This window comes from Phyllostomus discolor, chromosome 10 (genome assembly GCF_004126475.2).
Source record: "Phyllostomus discolor isolate MPI-MPIP mPhyDis1 chromosome 10, mPhyDis1.pri.v3, whole genome shotgun sequence".
In the NCBI taxonomy this organism is placed as follows: domain Eukaryota; kingdom Metazoa; phylum Chordata; class Mammalia; order Chiroptera; family Phyllostomidae; genus Phyllostomus; species Phyllostomus discolor.
Window position 1 is genome coordinate 11590765 of NC_040912.2, and position 21638 is coordinate 11612402.

Below are 21638 nucleotides of genomic sequence, written 5' to 3' on the forward strand. Positions count from 1 at the left end.
CTTGAGTGTTTCCTCACCTGAGCCAGCCTGCTTCCATTGTTAGTAAGTTCAGTCCAAGACAGCTAATACTTAGCCAGAAAGGCTAAAATTACCCCCGAGAAGCCAACGACTTAGATAACCAAATTCTAAAGGACTTGAGGACTAAAACTCCCACATCACCAGCTCAAGTTATAAAGTAGTAGCATCTTATATTTTTTTCAGCATCTTATATTTTATATTTTAATAGCATCTTATGTTTTATAGCATGTGTTCATAGGAGGTCTGCCTGGAAAAATTCAAGCCATTGTTAATGTAATGAAAACTGTTGGTGCGACATCAGTGTGACCTGGCAGCCAAGGAGAGTGGACTGGAATGTCCATGTGTGAACAGGGACGACTTCACTGCACTAGTCAGTGGGGGTGGTGGACACCACCGAGTGAGCATGTGTGCCGTGTGGCTGTCCCATGTAGAATGACTGAGCAAGTAGAGCAACAGATCTGCGTCATATTTTGTGTTGGGCTTGAACATTCCCCGTGGAAACTATTTGGATGATTCAGAAGGACACAGCTACGAGCAACTGGTGATTGGCAGATTCATCACGACAATAAGCCCGCTCATGCATCACGTCTTGTGCAGGGCTTTTTGGCAAAACATCAAATCACCCAGGTGACCCAGCCCCCCTACAGCCCAGATTTGGTGGCCTGTGACTTCTGGCTTTTCCCCAAAGTAAAATCACCTCTGAAAGGACAGGATTTCAGACCTTCGATGAGATTCAGGAAAATATGATGGGGCATCTGATGGTGATTGAGAAAACTGTGTGAGGTCCTGAGGTGCCTACTTTGAAGGGAACTGAGGGGTCATTGTCTTATGTGCAGTGTTTCTTGTGTCTTCAGTAAATGTCCCTATTTGTCATAGTACATGGCTGGATAGTTTCTGGACAGACCTTGCATATTCATAGCCGCTCTGTGAAGAAGTTATTAATGAATACTTTTCCCATGTTTTTACACTGAGACTCAGAGAAGCTAAGTAATTTGTTTATAATAACAGCCAGCAAGTGGCACATCCCCTAACCAGAAACTCCATTCCGGATCCTTTACTCCCTCTACCTGGTTCATGAATTTGTTTACCGAACAGCCAGCTATTGCATGTACCCCGCACCATGATAGCGAGCGGGAATGCTGACATACACCCCAATGCTGACCTTGTAAGGGCTGATACTGTAATGGAGGAATCGGGTAACAAACCCAAAGATTGTAATAAAGTTCAGTCAGTATTGTGCTGTAATAGAATTAAGCACTGGATGTACTTTGGGTTTATATATACAATTACTAAAATAAACAGCAAAATAAATATTTCTCCCAGTGTTCAAGCAGCTGCCTGAGTGTGTATTTCATGTTTTTTTTTTTAAATTAATTGTGTGAGAGAGAGAGAGATTGATTTTGTTGTTCCACTTGTTTTATCCATTCATTGGCTGATTCTTGTATGTGCCCTGACCAGGAATCGAACCCACAACCTTGGCATATCAAGACAGTGCTCTAACCAACTGCGCTGTATGGCTGAGGGCTATCCATGTTTTTCTATTTGGGGAAGGGGACTTGAATTATTTAAAATTGCATGACAATGTAGTAAGGTTATTTATTGTTTATTATTTATAAACATTAAAATGTGTACAATGTATTCCGTAATCTGTAAGAGTCTTACATAGCCTAAGAGTCCCAGGTTTCTAGATGCTATTTTCTAAGCTCAAAATGGTTGCACGTATTTTAGGATAATTTGGGTCTTAATTGTGCCTTTGCAGTGGGACTAGGCTCTGATAATGTTGTGTGGGCAGAGAGAGGTATGTGCATGGAGAGGTGAGATCTGGTCCCAAGGAATGTCCGAACTTCAGAATTAGCCAGTTTAGCCAGCCCCTCCTAGTGGAATATAGGCTATGATTAAAATAACTAGACCACCGCACTGAGAGCAAGAAAGAGAGGAAATACTGTAGACCTCTGGATCAAAAGATGAATCATTCTTTCTTTTGTGGACTTCTCTTGCTTAAGTAACTTATTTCTTCTTTTTGAAATATGTGTTTGAACAAGTGAGAAAGTGTACCTGTCAAAAGGTTAACCAGCTGAGAACCATTGTCAGCATTAATTTTTCTTTTAATAAATGACTCTGCGAAGCTATTTAGCAGTCTGTAATCTAGACACCAAGCAGTTGACCTGTGATGGATAGTGCCGAGTTTGTCTGTAAGCTTTGACTTAGATTGTCTGCCTAATTTCCCTGGGTCAGATCAACAGGATTAGAAGTAAGGGCGGTTCCGTGGTTTGGACAAGAATGGCTTTAGAAATTGAGAAAACTAATTGTAAAACATTAATGATCTACCATCTTGCCGAAGTAAATTAGAAACTAAGAAAATAATAGTCACTTAAAAGTCAGTGTTATCAGAATATTCAAATGACACAGATTGGCTAATTAAAAGCATTGGTTATAATTGGGGTTTTAGACATAATGAATTCCAGAATGCCTCTGAAAACATTATGAAGTAATGTAATTTTACCATACGTGTGAGCACCCCAGGCTTGGATAAGATGTGGATACTCCCTCTTCCAAAATTGTCTGGCTAACATAATGCTGACTTCTCTTGCTTTTAATAATTAGTTAAAAATAGCATGACCTGTAAAATGGAAAGGCTACTTGATTTGGCAATTGCAAAATATTCACAATTTGAATGAAATAGGGCTCTCCTCACTTGAGCTTTTTACACATAAAAACTGTGTATTTCATTGAATAAATTAAATTCAAAAGTAGGCCATTACTTGCAGCTGTCTGTTCTAATGGCCAGATTTGATTCACAGAGCAGACAATTAGGGTTTCTTTATTCCTGACCGTCCTGTAAAATAAGTTCTATAGGCAGAAATTGTCCTAGTGTAGCTCTTCCGAATACTTTCCTGGTTTTGAACAACAAAACCTAACTTGACAATGATGAGTTAAGATTTCTGTAATACTAAAAATAGTAGTAATAGTCCTGGCTTTATTTTACAGTTAATAGAACGTAGATGAGTGAAGCCTGACAGGCCCCTGCTAGGATGGGTCTAGGCCATGCTGTCTGTGCTAAAGTAGACGTTGTTTTTCCTCAATCACTTCAATTAACGAACACGCGTCAGACCCCTGTGAAACTGTGCTAAGGAATGGCCATGCCAGTGTGAAAGTTTATTTCTTCTTCCTGTTCACATCACTAGGAAGGAGTTGCTCAAAAGGTGGATAGCAGGAGGGAAAAGAAAAATCGGATAATATTGGAAAGTGCACATCAAAGTAATCAGTCTAAATAAGCAACCGTTTTCCTTTTTTTTTTAAAGATTTTATTTATTTATTTTTAGAGAGGGAAGGGAGGGAGGGAAAGAGAGAGAGAGAGAAACATCAATGTGTGGTTGCTGGGGGCCGTGGCCTGCAACCCAGGCACGTGCCCTGACTGGGAATCGAACCTGCAAAACTACACCTTGGTTTGCAGCCCACGCTCAATCTACTGAGCTACGCCAGCCAGGCAGCAACCAGTTTCTTACTGAAGTGTCTACTTGTTTGGGGAGAAAGGTCGCTTCTGTAGCTCGTGTGTGGGGAGCCAGGGAGTGAGCCAGAGACCCCACATTCACACATGGGCGGTAAGCTCCTCCGGCTGCCCTCATGCTGGTCCAGACACAGGTGACCTTTTTCAGATACTTTCTGTCACTGATTACATTTATTAGGAGAACGAGGGATGCATGGGAATGGCAAAATCCACATTGCAAATTCTCATTCCTGTTCCACGATTGTGCCCAAATATGTAAGACAAGTTGACAGTTTGAGTAAATCCGTAAGTCCCTTTGGTTTATGATGAACCTACGTAATGTTGTCCTTGCTTTTTAAAATATTCCAGGGGAAGTTTAGGGTATCCTGCACATGCCTGACAAATATAATTTGGAAGCAAGATGTTTTCATTCAGTTTGGGGGTTGCATCTAATTTAATCTTACTCTCCCCCAAACCATTCAGGTGTGGGAGCTGCTCGGTCTGGGAACCTCACATTCATGGTGGGAGGAGTCGAAGAGGAATTCGCGGCGGCCCAGGAGCTGCTGGGCTGCATGGGCGCCAACGTGGTGTACTGTGGTGCTGTGGGGACTGGGCAGGTAAGGCTTCCCTGTTGGTAGGCCTGCCCTGCGGTGTGTGGAGTCGCCGGTGCTCACGTCTCACTCCTGACCGAGTTCCCACTCCCCCTTCCCCTGTTTAATCTGTGCATCCTTGGTTTGCTCACGTTTTCTTCAGCTAATTTGGATTCCGTTAATTTGTCTTCATTCCTGTTGGAATTAAGCAGACTTCCATCAGTTAACTTATTAAGAAAGATACCAAGTTCCATCGCTCAGATTTTGACTTTTACCAGCCCAGTGACCACTGAGCTCATCCTTAAAACTGTTACTGTTTGTACTGCTCGTAGGGCCTGAGTTGCTATTATCTTCCTTCTGATTTTCTAATTACTCACAATAGCTTTATTTGCAGCACAGTCAGATAGATACAACCTCTGCGCTTTAATCTTTTCTTGAAAACCAAAAAGTTTTCACTTAGGGATGTGTTACATCAACTTTCTGTTCCAATAGAGGTGAATGAAAGTTCGGAACTCTGAAATCAAGCTGGTTGTCTCTCTGTCACCCAGGAGACACACACACTCATTCCTCTTCATGCTTTGTCCTGACCCTGGGGACCCGCCTGATCCTGACTCAAGGCTGTGGTGTGGTCTCTGATGTGTCTGTTGTTTCCACTCCTGTGTCCAGTCAGGCTTCCAGTTCTGTTGGTTCTTGCTTCGGCAGCTCTCGTTGTGGACCGCCTCGTCCATTCCAGATAGATGTTATACCTGATCCAGGCTTCTCCCACTGCCTCCCACCTCACGTGCTGCGCAGAGACCTGATGGGTCTCCGATCCCGGGCCACCACTCTGCCCAGCTCCATTGAAACCAACTCCATCAGGATGTTTGTATCATCATAGCGCATCTCCACTCGGAAACTCGGAACAGATCCCTGTTTCCCATCATGTCTGATTTTAACTGTCCACCTTCCCTAGCTTGCACAGCTCTTGCCCCAGTCCTCACTGTCAAATTTCTTGCCATTCCTTAAATCATGTGCACATGAGTCCTTTTTCTTCTTGTGCTCAGGAACATCCCATGCTCTTACCCCCCACTCTCCTCCTTTCTCTCTCTTGCCCAGTTAAATCCTGCCTGCTCTTGAGAAAGGGTTTCAGGTGCCCCCCCCCCCCCCCCCCCCCCGCTCCTTCCCTCAGTGACCTTGTTTCTTTGAACTGCTACTGTGTCTGTCCCTTAGCCTCTACCATTACAAGTTCGCACTTAATTGTTTTTGTTTGTTCATGGCCTTCTCCTTCAGTGTGTTATTCCTGTTTCACCAATTAGAATATAAGCCCCACCCCTTAAAGAGAGGTCACGCTGCGTAGACCAGCATTCCCCGTCAGGCTGAGCCCACAGGAAGAGCTCTGTGGGCTCTCACCCAGGGGAGGAGATTCCCCGGCCCCCGCCTTGGGACGGTGTGTAAGGCTCCAAGGGATGCATGCTGCGCGCTGTTCCCTTCCCCATTGCAGAGAATCAGCTGCTGAATGCACTTACTTTTAGAAAAAAGCACATGGAACTGGGTGAAGAAAAACTTCCTGTGAGTTATAACTCGAAAATAAAAATATTTAATATGCACTCAATTTATTTGCAGGCTGCAAAGATCTGCAACAACATGCTGTTAGCTATCACTATGATTGGAACTGCCGAAACCATGAATCTTGGAATCAGGTTGGTTGAACAGCACGTTTTCCCATACTCGCAATTTTTTTTCTCTTTTTCTTTCTCCCGTGCTAATCAAATGAACTTTTCCATTTGATGTTTTCGATGTTGGAAAAAATGTTTATGAGAGATAAATGAGTGGGTCCAGGGACATTTGAAAGTACTTCATTATTGAACTTTAATAGACGTCGCTTATTGGATGACCCACGGGACCCTGGAGAGCTAGAATACCCTTTACCATGGCCACCAAATGTATTGCACTGTATATTTGAAGTTTCATTATTTCTTTTGTGTGGAAGCTCCATTTCTTCTATGATGTTGAGATGCAAGAAACACTTTGACTATACAATTTAAACATGCTTTGACAGTGTAGGACAGATTTGTATAAAATGTGGCTTTAACGTACAGTGAATTCAAGTGTTACGTTACCACGTTACTTGCTTTATGTGTCTATCTTAAACACAGTCCCCAAAAACCTACACTAAAAGGGCTCTTGGTTGCTTATTGCTTAAACTGGATGGCATTTATGAAGCGGCAACTCCTGTGTGTACCTGTGGCTCTGTCACTTGACATTGAAGCTGTATCTTTCCACAAAATAAAGGGGCGTTCACACTTTGCCTAAAGCGATTCAGGGGCCCTGTTTGCCCTGCGGCAATGTTCATCCCTTGGCATGCAGAAGGTTGATGTCTGAATTGTGGTTTGTAATCTGGGGGGTCCGGAATGCTATATATGATTAATTACCTAATTAATTTTGTAATGTTTGGATTTCATGAATATAATAAATATATATTTCTTACTTTAAAAAATGCTTACAGAGCAGGATGCTTTATTCACATGTTTGTTTCACACTTTACACACCAAATGGATCACAAATCACAGTGGTGTTTCATATCACAGCTTTTGATAGAAGCAGTAAAAAGAACCAAGGTACTCGGGGATATTTTTAAAACACAGTAATGGATTCACATTTCCTCTTAATTACCATATCAAGATACTATTGTTTTATTGAATTGGCCTAGTCTCAGATGTTAAACTATCTTGACCTATTAAGTTGTCATGTTGTAATTGAGATAAAAGAGGAATTTGCTTTGCATCAGCGCTAATTGGTTTATCAATATCCTGTACCATTTACATTTTAAAATTGAGTGTTTCTAAGATGGTAGGCTTAGCATATCTGTACAAAGCTTTAATAAAACTGGTAGTGTATATAGGAAGCTATTCATTGTTCTCTGTTGTAGCCAATTTTAGGCTATGGGTCACTTATTATAATTGAAAAACTGGTTACTAATGACTTGTTTACATGTCCATCCTCTAGACTAATTTCATGGAGGAAGAAAATGTAAATTTCTGAAACCAGAATTGCATACAAAATTAATTGGTGTTGACAGTAGGATTAGAGCATTAATATACTTGTGCGTCTTTAGAATTTTATCTTTATTATTCTGGACATAAATGAAAACATCGCAGAAGCATAAGAGCCTGGAAGAACCCAGGCTGTATTGCATTGCAGCTTCCCTCTTCGTCTGTGGCTGAGTGTTCACGTCCTGCTGCTTCCCGGGGCGTCCTCGTGCCGGGGTGCGGGGTCGGGATTGGGGACACAGTGAGGTGTCCTCGGGTGTTCCGCAGAGAATTTCCCAGCAGAACCCTTAGGAGGTGATCGTTTGCCCTTTGAAAATGAAGTTTTTGTGTGGTAAATGCCTGTGGAAGTCCAACTCCAGATACCGGCTAATAAAGAACAGGATGAAATCGGTTGAATCAAGTGAATTGAATGAAATGTGTACATTAGGTACTGGAGTGGTTTATCAAAGAAAACAGGAAAAGTGATAAAACTCCAGATAGAAATGTTAAAAGCAGAAGCAATAAATAGGTTTTACCTTGTCATTGGCCTTGATCCACTGTGCTAAAAACAATATTTAGAAATGTGAAACTTTCAAATGCTCGATTTTCCCCAAAACTCTTATCTGTATTACTGCTCCTGATGCATTTATGTTTGAACACAAAGCAGGAACTCACTAGTTTTACTTAATTGTTACAACGACCTCTGTGTGTCTGGTGCTTCAGACAGTATTAATTATTTTCATAACACGAGGACTTTATCAGTGTATCTCACAAAGATTCTCAGTGGCTGGAAAGTTCTAAAGACGATTGCTTCCTGCCGTTGTCTTTGCTCCATGGTTTGCAGACACGGCTGAAAACGACAGGATTGCTCTCGGACAGAGCAGGGAGAGCAGCCACAACTGACCGACAGAGCTCTGCAAGGTGAAAGAGAAAATGGGCGTCCGCAAACGTGAATTCCCAAGTAGTGAATTCGCACAAAGTGGGACAGCATCAAAGTGCTCCAGCCGCCTTTATATTCTGTCCACTCCGAAGTGAGAATTTTTTTGGAGCATTAATGTCAACATATTGAGTCACCTGTTCCTATGGAGTGATCGTTTCTGATTGGTTTCGTTCTCCTAAGTCTGTTTTTCCAGAACACTGATATTTCCTTTTTCTTTTTTTAAATAGAAGAATAAACTCTTACAGCGTAAAACTCGTACTGACTCTATGATGTTTTACAGTGGGTCTTTATGGATGTTAGGGAAAGTTTAAAATGCCATAAAAAAGCAAACCATAAAAAATATTGGTATACAACATATTTCAGGATTCTTTTTACGAGACCTTTCTGCCTTCTAATTGGGCTCTCGTGGGGACTCAGCACGCAGCTCCTTGGCGCTCACAGTGCCCTGCTTGTGCCGGGGAGTTTTCGTTCCTGTGCATCGCGGAGGAGCGGCGTCGATAATGTGCATTGTGTTACTTTGTTTTTAGTTTCACTCCACTGGGGATTGTTTCTGTTTTATTGTTTTCCATAGCGGTAGTAGAAGAAGTTATTTGTGTCACCAGCCAGGCCCCAGGCCCCTGCGGCAACAGCCCGTCTTACCTTTTTCCACCAGAAGCTCAGTGAACAGTTGAACTTCTGGAAGGCCGTGCAGGGTGAACGCCTTCCCACAAACATAACCGTAGTGTCGTGGCTGCCGCCCGTAGAAGACTCTGTCGTTTTCTTTTCCAGGTGACGGCTGGAGCCCTTCAGTATATGCCCTAGTAGATTTAACACATGGCAAAAGGTTGGTAATAAAAGTTTGACCCAATGTCTTGGTAAGCTGATAAAATGCCATCAGGTGGGCTAATTGGCTATCAAATTCACTCCCCACGCGACCCAGTGAGACTCAGGATGGTGTGAGTTTGGGTGTCAATTCATGTCTGCGTCCCTGCTCTGCCGTAGACCTAAACTTTTCTCATCTATGACATGACAGAAATAATAGCATCTATCCATAGGGTTGTTGTTAAGATTATATGAGTTGCCCCATGTAAGTCCTTTGAAACAGACCCTGGCACATACCAGGTGCTCAGTATGTGGTAGTGATGGATGTGACGGTGGTGGTGGTTAGCATTCGAACTGAATCGTACTTGGAAGCTTTTCCTTCATAACACTGCTCACTAGCTGGTGTTACGTTTTTATTTGTTTATTGCATCTTCCTAGCTGGAATGCAAGCCCCACGAAGGGGATGGCTTTGTCTGCTCATTGCCATAGCTTAAGAACATACTTAGCATATAGTTGGCACTCAGTGAAGATTTGTCAAGTGGATGAGGTGGGGGGGGGAGGGAGGGAGGGAGGCCGGCACTGCTCCTGCCTCAGGTGAAAGGTATCTGGGTGCGTGCCTTCACTGGCCCACTCGTGGAGGCGGGCACAGCTCCTTAGCTTCTCCTCCCACCTCCCCACCTCCACCCGCACTGTTGGAACTTAAAACAATTTTTTTTAAAGCTTTGGTGAGGGAATTGAGAGATTCCATTCTTTTTTTTTTAAGATTTTATTTATTTATTTTTAGAGAGGGAAGGGAGGAAGAAAGAGAGAGAGAAACATCAATGTGCGCTTTCTGGGGGTCATGGCCTGCAACCCAGGCATGTGCCCTGACTGGGAATCGAACCTGCGATGCTTTGGTTCATAGCCCGTGCTCAATCCACTGAGCTACGCCAGCCAGGGCAAAAAAATTTTTTTAATTGTATTTTTTTTGCATTACCATTTAGTCTTAGCATCTTTACTGTGGTCTCCTTGGCAGGTCTGCGTGAGCATTCGGTGGATAACTGGATGGTTGACTAAGATTGACATGGTCTTAGATGTGTGGTGTCTCGAGCTGTTCCCATGCATGAGCCCCTCGGTGTAGTGACGTTATTTACGTTGTTCTGACGTAAAACCAGACAGTATAGATGGATACCTGCAGAGAATGTAAAGCGAACCAACTTCCTTGGCCCTTACAAGCCTTGGCTGCAGCGAAAGTAAACGTTTGGATGGTCTTTAAATTTTTTACAGTTTCTGCATTTTTACTTCTCCCAGTAGTTCATTTAAAATTCTTGTGTTTTAAAGGTGAGTAGATTTGACACAGTGACGTTTATTTGAGTTGCATTATATATGCGGTCAGAGCAATGAATTCGTTCTGTTTATATCGGAGAACATTCCAGCAGTCGTAAAGCCACATGCGTGCGCGCTTGCACTCTCGAACCACATCCAGTGGCAAGTTATTATGAGGACTGACAGACTGTCATCCTTGTGATGGCTTGAGCTGTATATCTCCGGAGCAGCCATGGGGCTCTTATGCAGAAAGTATCATATGTTCCCAGCCAATTTACAGGGAAACAGCAATAACATTTTATCATGGTTGAGAGCCCAGTAGCTGCTTCCTATTAAACTTGCCCTTTCGGATACCTGTCTTGGATTAATTTGTTGATTTCAGATGGAAACTCAGTCTTCTCCAGTGAAGCATGACGTTCTAGGATAGACTCTCTGAATGACAATTACTGTGTATTCTAGCTGCTTTCAGACCATTACAAGCCTTGGGCACGGTGGAAGACAGAGGACTTCAGTAACTGATTTTAATACCGCGTCTAATTTTAACTGTCAGTTATGTACGTGCCAGTGAAAGAATCCTCAGAAAGATGAAATGCAAAACACTTCCAACTTGCTCCTTTTAATGATCCACTTTGCTGCAGCGTGGAGAGCGGAGGCAGAGCGGAGAAGGAGGAGCCTTCTTGTAAGGGGAATCGGCTTGGTGGGAGGCATCAGACTGAAAAGTGAGCACATAGCAACTGCCACCTCATTTTTTCCTGTGCCCCTCAGGAAGCTTCGGAATAGTAATGTGTTTACCAAAGAGGATTCCAGAAATTAGGGCCGGCATTTTTCCTTGAACATTCGAGAAAAATGGAGTTTAGGGGTTTACAAAGGATAATAAGCTTTGCTCACCATTTTGGTATTACAGACAGGGGGTGAATGTCTTTAGTGATAAAGACGGTTGTGAGGGACTGTTAAGTATAACCTGGTGGGTTATAAAGAGGGGAGTAACTCTGTGGCTTGAAATATGATAAACCATTTTAAAAGAATCTAAATTAGGGAGCCCCTAAATTGTATTTCAAATGAAAGGGAAAGGCATCGTTTTCAGATCTTTAAAAATATTCCCTGCTCACGGAACACATTAGACATACAGATTCTTCAACATTCGTGCTTAGGGAACATATTTGCAACTATAGCAAATTATCTAAGTGTTAATTTGTGATTTTACTTCTCCCAGTTCTTCCCTAAACACACTGGCTTTTTTCTTTTCCTAAGTCATCTGCTACAACAGCATATGGATAGCCTGATTTATTTAACAGGGGAAAGAAAGTATCAGTAGCAACTATACATGCAACAAACTTGGATCTTTATGGAAGAATGAGTGAAACTGCTGGGATTTTCCCCAGCAGTCTACGGTTGAACAGAGCCAATGGCTATGGTGTGATAGCCAGTCTAGAGTGGGTCTTTTATGTCTCTTATGCTCCTTAGGAAAAAGCCTCACCGTAACATGATCCACCATGTGAATTCATGTACACGGCACGCCAAATGGTATTACAGAACAGTTACGTTACACAGTAAGTCCACACATTCCCTGGCTGTCAGCCCGAGGCCCCTGTCCTAACATTGGAAAAGTGTTCACTGCTCGTGATACTCAGATTTGAAGCCAGCACGCATAGATTTGGAATAAACCAGAACCTAAACATGCCAAAATGTACAGTTGATGTTACATCCATACGTATCTCTTTTCAAGCTTTTTTTTTTTTAATTCTGGAAGAGATTGGTTTTAAGAAAAAGCAAATTTTATTTGAATCTCGATTTAGTGACACTTAGCAAAACTGTGCCTCCCCAACTGCATTAAGAGACTGAGAATCAAAGTCATACAGCATTTTGATTCTTTTTTTTTTTTTTCCTCCCTGGGTCCCCATCGAACAGCCACTTTTATGCCATCAGCTCAGTGATAGAACAAATGATGTTTCCGCTTGGGCAAGCTTTGTTTTATCAGGATCAGTAACCTTAGCAGCAGCTGACCCAGAACTGTGGTGCACGTCTTGGAGCAGATAGCGTGTGTCGCCACTGGGTGCAGACTCGCTTCCTAAGCAGGATTCCCTGATGAAGCTTTAATGAACAAGGAAAAGTTTGCCGCAAGAAATGTCTTCTTCTATGATGATAACTTCTCCTAAGCTCGTTGTCCTGCTTGCGCGTGGCTCCTCTCTTGCACTGATTCTCAGAAAAGCTGGAAGGATAAACAGAAGGGAATGTGCGCCCACACGACTCACACGGGGCGTAGTCTATCTGCCGGTATTCCTTTCTGAAAAACATCGTTTGTGAAAAAAGAAGGTAGAATTTAGGTTTAGAAAAAGAATGAGTTTAAGGTTCTATGTGACCCGTAAATGCACAGTGTTCAACAGAGGACGTTTGTTTTTCTGCAGAAAACCCACATGTGACTCACCAACAACACGTTTGTGTGATTGGGTGTTATTTCTTCCAAGTAGGACAGCGCAGAAGGTTTTCTCTCGTTGCACACTGTCAGAACGGTTTCATCACTAGCTTTTAATACCTTATAATTTAAGATTGGATTTTTCACTCTCATCCATCTGCTTTGATTTTCGAAGACACGTAATAAATGGAGAGAGAAGACAGAGCGTCCGCACTCATAGATAAGTCACGCATGACTCGCACATTTTGACATTTAACACTTCTTTTCTTTGACCTTTGACAGGCTAGGGCTTGACCCAAAACTGCTGGCTAAAATCCTAAATATGAGCTCAGGACGGTGTTGGTCAAGTGACACTTACAATCCTGTCCCCGGGGTGATGGATGGCGTCCCCTCGGCTAACAACTATCAGGGTGGCTTCGGAACAACACTCATGGCCAAGGTACGGCAAATGCAGAGGCTGCTAGGGGCTGGGGTGTTTCACGGTCTGACTCTCCTTCCCTCCTTCCCCAACCCCCCCCCCCACCCCGCCTTTAACAAAGCATATAGACATGGAAGGCAAAATCCTAGGAGGCAAAGTGCTGAAATAATGAATCACTTACTCGCTGGAAATGAGTTAAAACCTAGACAAAAATCCTACTTGTATTCATTTTTGTTCCTGACTGTTCAAATGAGAAGAATGGGCTGGGATTTTTTTTTTTTTTTTTTTTTTTGTGCTTGGGTTTGTTTATACTCTGAGCCGGTAAAATTTTGTTCTCCATCATGAGTTCACATTAATTTACCAGGCCCTTCAAAGGGAAGCGGCAGGAATTTTCCGACAGTTGATAATACATTGGCGTGGGGTACAGACACCACAGAGGGAAAGAGGCCCTCGCTCACGGTGCTGGGTTTCTAGGGACATCATTCTGGGTGAGGAACATGTGTTTACGTGTATGGTCATTTGAAAAGCAAGCTTGGCCCCTTCTCACTTGTGATCGCAGCTTCAGGAGACACTGTATAGGTGAACAGAATTTCAGGTTTCTGCATAGAGCTTCTACCCACCTCCCCCGCTGACATTTTTTCCCCGATTACGAGAGTTAACGGTGCCTCCCCACTGGATACAAACTCGCTCCTTTATTCCCTGCAGCGTTCTGTCCGTCCCGCTGCTCATCACTACGCCTGAGTCCTCCATTCCCTCCTCTACCTTAGCCCTAGCCTCATGCTGTCCGCAGCACATCCGCTCCTGCCTGGCCTCCTGCCTTTCATCCTCGTCTTCTCTTGTTCATTTTCCGTCTCAGGGAAATGTGAGCTTCCTGACACGTAAAAACCTGATGATGCTGTTCTTTCCTCTTTTGTTGCTTTGATGGTTTCCAGCTACTTGTGGACTACAGCCCCGCTCCGCAGGCGGTCTTCCTGGGCCCTCCGTGATGTGGCCTCTGCCGGGCTCACCGGCTTCGCTCCGCGCCCCCCCTCCCTCCCCCTGTCCTCCCTCACTGCGCCTCTGCCCGCCCAGCCTCCCTCACCCTCCGCCCCACTCCTGGCTCTGCACCCGGCACGGTAGATGCCTAGTGGGTGAAGCAGCGTGTGCTGCCTCTCACTTCCTTTCTGTGTCTCTTGTTTTACAGTTTTGTTTCTTCTCATGCTTCATCATAGATAATATTTGTAGGCCAGTCTGGCCCTTGTGCTTAGGTTTGCGTGTCCTTCTTTAATAATTGTGCCGTGTTGCTGTGGCTGTGGCTGGAAACAGAAAGTGGCTCCTCGGGCGCCTCATTCTCATCAGCACTGCAGGGTGATTTGTTAGGCCCAGGGCGAATGAAGGAGGCGCGTTGGTGCCCACTTTCCTTTCTGTGTCTGTATGAAGTGGGTGGTGACCTGTTAGCCTGTTTGGTTCCTAACATACTGCTCAGGGCTCCAGCAGAGGAGACAGCTAACAAGTAAAGTGAATTGAGGGGTAGGAGGCCTCTAACCAAAGGGCACGGATTTGTGTGGCCTCCCATCCTTCCCCAGTGCTGGCTTTGTGTGGGCCCTGTTCTCTGGGGCTGCCCTCTGCCCCGCTGCCTTAGCCGCATTTCTCCAGGGCCCCTGCCCAGGAGGAATCTGCTATGATCTTCAGCATAACAAAAGGTAGCTTTCTGCCCTGGCTGGTGTGGCTCAGTGGATTGAGTGCTGGACTGTGAAGCAGAGGGTCGCTGGTTCGATTCCCAGTCAGGGCGCATGCCTGGGTTGCAAGCTGGGTTCCCAGTGTGGGGAGTGCAAGAGGTGACCATCTCTCCCTCTCTTTCTTCTTCCCTTCCCCTCTGTCTAAAAATAAATTTAAAAAACCTTTAAAAAATGTAGCTTTTTCTACTAGTATCATAGACAGTACCATAGTAAAACACATGGATACTCCTTTCTGTCTTACTCTCATTTCCTCTGTGAAATGCAGTTGTCATGTAACTTAAAAAGAGGAACCCGTCTGAATGTTGCTTAGGATGAGAGGACTTAGAAAGGAACTTTTAAAAAAACCCCTTCACCACCTCAGAGAGCTGTCAGCAAGGACTCAGCCCAGCCAGTCAGAGCCACATGGACACATCGATGGAGATGAAAGAAACCCCTCTCAGTGCCGCAGGGATGAAAGCAGTTACACCTTCCTGTGCAGATCGGGGCTTTGCTTTACGGAGATGTCGTGCCTACCTGCCATTCACTGTCCTTGTGCCAAGGGGGTGTGATGCTAGCGGGCCATAGAAGTAGGGGCTTGGACATTTATTTCTAGGTCTTAACATCATAAAATTCTAATGCGTTGTATGTATGTAGTCGGAACATAGTCAGCACAGAATCCAGATCATTATCCTGGGGTCCCCAGCCTAGAAGTGTGTTTCTCATGGGCACTCAGAGACAGCTTTTGGGAAACCATGACGACCCCTGATACTTCCCCCAACACACCCGTTTCCCTGATGGGCAGGAATGAGAGGCCACCTTTCCGTCTTCAGAATGTTTGTCCTTTCAGGTAGCAGCTCCCAAAGCATTTTCGTTCCCTTTTTTGATTTTATGAACTCTTATTTGGGGAATATCTTAACTTGCTTCTTTGAAAAACCCTTACCAGGTTTTTTTTTCCCCCAATGGGGCTGTCTTCTTGATGTGTTGTTTTTCTGAGTTCTTATATTCTAGCTGTGTTACTGGGTTAAAAATTAAGGGCTATCTTTCCATGTCTGTTTGTCTCAGTCCTTTAAAAGCATCTCAGCGCTGAAGGATCTTGACAGGAGGGGCCTGTCTGCTCGCCGGGGCGTGAGCCACCACGGAGCCGTGTACACTTGTTCAGTGTATGGGTGATAATTAAACTCGTTTTTTAGTCGCAGCTATAGAGGAATGCAAGGTTAAGTAGATTTTCCAAATTTATGTGTTTACATGTGAAAATTATGCAAATAAACACAAAATAATATTTGTGCCTGTGGCATCATACATATTTACGAAGCTAGAGATTTAATCCATTCTTTAACCTTTGCTTGTTTTATTTTGAATCATTTTCTCTCTTGACTAGATGGTATCAATAATTGCCCCATTATCAAGGATGTTTTTCAAAGAGTAGAAATAGTTCTCATCTTGCTTCTTGTCTCCCCCTTTCTTTGACTGTTGACTTTGCCCTGAGTGAGGGAAGTGAGCGTGGCAATGATAAGGAGAAAAATCTAGCTGGTTTTGCTACTTGTTTGCAGCTCTTATCATCATCACAAATGAATGAAATAAGGGGAATCTTGTTTCAATTACCTGTACCTCCATTGTCTTCACGTACCCGAGATAATTCAAGTGTTGGACAAGATTTTATTTTTATGGTCATAGGTATCCACTAGCTACAGTTGAACAATGAAAGATTTACAATGTTAACTTTGTCTATTTTCTTTCTTTTTTTTAAGATTTTATTTATTTATTTTTAGGGAGGGGAGGAGAGAGAGAGAGAGAGAGGGAGAGAGAGAGAGAGAGAGGGAGAGAGAGAGAGAAACATCAATGTGCGGTTGCTGGGGGTTATAGTCTGCAACCCAGGCATGTGCCCTGGCTGGGAATCGAACCTGGGACACTTTGGTTCCCAACCGGCGCTCAATCCACTGAGCTATGCCACCCAGGGCAACTTTGTCTATTTTCAAATAGCTGTAAGTTTTCTGAAACTTTCAGACGGAAGCATTAGGTCTATGAGATGTAACAGGGTCATTGTGAAGACGATCGTTTCATTGCACCTAAAACCCAGACAGGAACGCTTCCCTGTTCCTCCTCTGCCCATCCCGGCTCACGCACTCCCCTCCCCGGCCCTTTTGCTCGCTCTAACTCAGCCTCGTTGGCCTTCATGTTATTTGTTTGGCTGTCCACGCCGCGTCCCGCTGCAGGACCCTTACCCTGCTATTCCGTCTGCCTGAAACGCTCTTTCCCCAGCTCTCCAGAGAACTCTGCCTCCCTAACGTTCGGGCCTGAGGTCCAGGGTCTTCGGCTCGGGGAGGGTCTTCCCCACACATTCCATGCATCGGAACTCTCTCTCTTCCACCCCACCACCCCCTTACCATCCACCACATTCTGACCCCTCGCTCTGCTTTATTTTTCTTCCCAGCACGTGTCATTGGGCGGAATTTTAGTATCTGTCTTGTTGTCCATCCCATTGGGCCGTCAGATCCATGAGCATAGTGACCTGGTATCACCAGTACTCAGCACTGTGCCCCACACATAGGGGTTACTGAATGTTTGTTGAATAAGAGATTGAATGGATAGCTAATGATTCCAAAATGGGGTTGGTTTGGGCTTGCAGGCTTTCGCAGGGTTGGAAAGGCATTCGCCTGTGTGATCTCACCTTCAGGGTAACCCTCGTGCGAAGTTTGGTGGAGGGGGGAGGGGTGGAGAGGACACTCGGAAATCAAAGTTTCGGTCTGGAGCAGTAACTATATGAAAGCACGTATGAAAGTACATATATGATTACCACAGAGCTTGTAAGTATCTTCTCCTTTCCAGACTTCCTTTCTCCTCCTCTGACACCAAAGCCTTAGGAGCCACAGTTCCACAGGGAGCCCTGCCTGCCAGTCTCACTGTGTTCTCCCGCCCTTGTCTGACTTAGGACCTGGGATTGGCCCAGGACTCGGCCACCAGCACGAAGAGCCCGATCCTGCTGGGCAGCCAAGCCCACCAGATCTACAGGATGATGTGCGCAAAGGGCTACTCGAAGAAAGACTTCTCGTCCGTGTTCCAGTATCTGCGAGAGGAGGAGACCTTCTGAGCCAGCCCCGGGGCCACGGACACCGCGGAAAGGAGACCCGGCTCTGGCCCAGAGCTTCCCGGCAGCTCTCTGCACACACACGTCGATGAGTTGAATCGAAGGTCACCTGTCTGTGTTTGATCGTCTAGGTCACAGTGAAATGGGTTTTCCACCCATTTTCTACTGCTTACTCTTTTTATCTATGTAGCAAACATATGGTATCTGATTTTTTTTTCTGTTAGCCCCCAAGGGTCTCTGTTAAATGGCTGATTGACCTTTTTCAAAAGTTTGATCCTTGTGCATCTTCACCCCGATCGTTGACTACTTCAATCAGGATGGTGTTCACTCCAGTTTACACATAAAACCAAAAGCTCTTCAACAGCACGAAACCGATCTTAAAGGGGAAAAGAAAAGAAATCGGTGTGAGGAAAGGAGTTAGAGAATGGGGATGTGTGGTGAATAGCTACCGGGTCAGGACGTGCGCCCTGTTGTGACCGAGTGGCGGTGTCCTTGCACCACCGAGGCCACTGAGCTGGCTCCCAGGGCACCGCTAGAGCCGGAGAACTCCTTGCCGTGTGCTTTATAATTCGGACTCCATCGCAGTATCGTAGTGTGTCCCTCTTGTAACAATTCCCGGTACTCAGCAAAACTTGTTTTTTATATTTTTCCTCCCTTGTACATTCTTCTTACCTATTTTTGACTTCAAGAGAAGGACACCTTTAGACCTGTTTCAGAGCCACTATAAATGATAATTGCTTTAGATAATTATTATAGGATTCTAAATAGAACTATATTATTTTGAATTCAAATAAATTTCTATGCTGCTAACAACCTTTCTGGAGTGTTTGTGTCTTCCCAGCCAGTCGGCGAACAGCCGAACGCTGTGAAAAACGGGCGTTACAGACGACTCCAGTTAAACAAGGGCGGCGGCTTGACGGAGGAGGCAAGGAGTGGTCGGACTCTGGACGTCGGAGAGCCGCTAGCCGAGGAGGGGAAGGCAGGGGTCAAGGATGGCTCCAAGGCTGGTGGGCAAAGTGGAAGAAAGGAATTGCCACTTACTACTCCCTGGGGGAGATAGTGAGGAGACTTGGGGGGGAAACGAATCAGGAGTTTTTTTGAGATGCCTAGTGGCCATCTGCATCGGGGAACGGGGGCCCAATTCCAAGCCGTGTGTTACTCTGACTTCTGGTGTTTGAGAAGACGAGGCAGAACCAGCAAAGGGTGCTGAGGAGGAGGGACCAGTAAGGGTAGGGGGGAAATGGGAGTGGTGTCTCAGAAGCCACAGGAAGACAGCGTTTTAAGGACAGAATGAGCATTGACTGGTATCAGAGCCACTGATAAAGTGAGCAATAGAAGGACTGAAAATGAATCGTTTGGGGATTTGGCCACATAAATCATCGGCGACCCTGACCAGGACAGGGAGTGCTGGAAGTGAGACTGAGAATGAGAGCAGGGGAGGAGAGAAACTGGAAGTGATGCGTAGGGACACGTCTCCAGGAGTTTTGCCGTAAAAGGAAACAGAGAAATGGAGTACACACTGGCAGGGAACATGGGGTCCAGGGAGGTTTCATTTATGTTTCTTTAAAATATTTTATTTATTTATTTTTAGAGAGGGAAGGGAGGGAGAAAGAGAGAGAGAGAGAAACATCAATGTGCGGTTGCTGGGGGCCATGGCCTGCAAGCTAGTCATGTGTCCTGACTAGGAATTGAACCTGTGATGCCTGGTTTGCAGCCCAAGCTCAATCCACTGAGCTACACCAGCCAGGGCCATTTATGTTCTTAAGATGAGAGATACTATGGGGTTATGTTGATGGAAGTGGAACGATCAAATACAGAGGGAAAAAATAACGATGCGCGAATGAGGTAGGACGCCTGCTAAGTGATTGATTTCTTTGAGTAGCTGAGCGAGGAAGAGTGTAGATGTGGATGAGCCTCTGAAAATTAACCATCAGCACAAACAGATCATGTGCCAAACTGCCAGTAGCAGCGGTGAAGCTAATTATGCAGTTTTCAACATAGGATAATAAATATTAATGCCGGAAAGGACTTTACTGACCTCTAAGCATGGCCCGTTTAAGTCACCCTCTGACCTTTAGTTTTCTCATCTGCGAGTTGTCAGGAACGATGTAGCCTAATATTAAGTGCTTGCTTGGAAACTTGAAACAAAAAAAAAAAGATGAGTGAAGGGCAGTCACAAGTGTCGTGGAGCATGTGGAGAAGTTTAAATCCTCAATGCAGTGCTGCCAGGGAATAGAGAACGGTTTGGCCACTTGGATAAAGGGTTTGGCAGTTCCTCAGTGGGGTAAGCATGGAGTTACCACACGACCCAGCAATTCCACTCCTAGCTTTCCACTCAGGAAAAATGAAAATACATGTTGGTGCCAAAGCTTGTACACGAGTGTTCACAGCAGCATGATTCATAATAGCCGAACAGTGGGAACAGTCCAGATGCCCCGTGCCCAATGACGACGTTAGCAGACTGGGAGGTCTGTACGGTGGGAGACTGGCCATCAGAGGAACGAGATGCTGGCCTGTGCTACAGCATGGGTGGACCTTGAGAACACTGTGCCAAGTGAAAGAAGCCGGACGCACAAGGCCACGTGCGTCCGGCTTCTACATGAAATGTCAGGAATGGGCAGGTCCATGGAGACAGAGTAGATGAGTGGTTTCCAGGGCCCAGGGCAGTAGAGGGTGTGGGGAGTGAGTGCTCATAGGTATGGAGTTTCTTTTTGGGGTGACAAGAAGCGGTCTGCAATGTGATAACAGTTGCACAACTTTGTATTAAGGGCCACTGAACTGGACACTGTAAAAGGGTGAATTTTATGGTGTGTGAATTACATCTCTGAAAAATAAGGGACAAAAACCATGAGATAAGATCGCCCTATCATGATGAATGGTTCTCAGCTGGGACAGTTTTGTCCCGAGGGGGACCTCTGACAATGGAGACATGTTTGGTTGCTGTACTGGGGGTCGGGGACGCTGTTGGCATGTAGCCGTTAGAGGGCATCAGTGCCGCTGACCATCGTGCAGTGCACAGGCTGGCTTCCCCAAGAATGACCTGCCCCCAGTGTCCGTGAGGCAGAGTCTGAGAAGCCCTGCTCAGGTGTAGGTTCCACGGGTACCTCCAGCGTGGCATCTCAAACCTGAGCTTCCTCTCCTCCACCCATTCTCCACGGCGAATTCTAAATCTCGACTCCAGGTCCTCATCCGTTCTTGCACAGGATACTTCCGTCTCTGCAATTGCTTCTCCTCTTTTCTAAGTGCTTTACTGAGGTATAGTTTACGTACAGTAAACTGTGCTCATGCGTAGTGTACAATTCGGCGACTTTTCGTGAGCTTGCAGAGTTGTACAGTCCTCACTGCAATGCGGTTCTAGAGCATTTCCGCCACCTCGCTTCACCCCGACAAATCTCTTTTGCCCGTTTACACTCACTCCCAGTCTCTCTCTCCCCAACCCTGCAGCCGTGGGCACCCATTAATCTTGTCTCTATAGATTCACGGCTGCTTCTTAGCCACCGATCTGGTTCTTCCCAATTCATCCTTCACACCACTGTGAGAGGTCTTGCTAAGACTGAAATCCAACCCAGTCATTTCTCTGCAAAAAATCTCAACCTCGGATGCAATCAGAGCTCCTCAGCATGTCCGGGCCCCGGGTGCTCTGGCTACGGTTTTACTTCACCAGCCCTTGGCATTTCCCAAGCATGCCTTGCTTCTCCCACCTCAGTACCTTTGCACGTGCCCCTTCCTTCACCTGAAATGCCCTCCTCCTCTCCCGGCTGGCCTGCTTGGGCACGACATCTCCTCCAAGGCTGAGTCGTTTCCCGTGTCCATAGCTCTGTGTTGTCTCTTGTATCATAGCCCTTAGCCTATTACATTACATTTGCTAGTTTGTCC

The 21638-nt window shown here is 45.2% G+C and overlaps 1 protein-coding gene across 2 annotated transcripts in view; it reads left to right on the top strand.

Annotated features, from left to right (window-relative positions):
* HIBADH (3-hydroxyisobutyrate dehydrogenase) overlaps positions 1–18566 on the top strand; it is a 98574-nt gene extending 80008 nt beyond the window's left edge. The window contains exons 5-8 of one of the 2 annotated variants that reach the window (XM_028526197.2): positions 3989–4122; positions 5698–5774; positions 12845–13001; positions 17607–18566. In XM_028526197.2, coding sequence (XP_028381998.1) covers positions 3989–4122; positions 5698–5774; positions 12845–13001; positions 17607–17765 — 527 coding nt within the window. In that variant the 3' untranslated portion in view covers positions 17766–18566. The remainder of the gene's footprint in view (positions 1–3988; positions 4123–5697; positions 5775–12844; positions 13002–17606) is intronic. The other variant, XM_036010461.1, reaches the window with a different exon arrangement.
* Positions 18567–21638: the final 3072 nt, after the last annotated feature.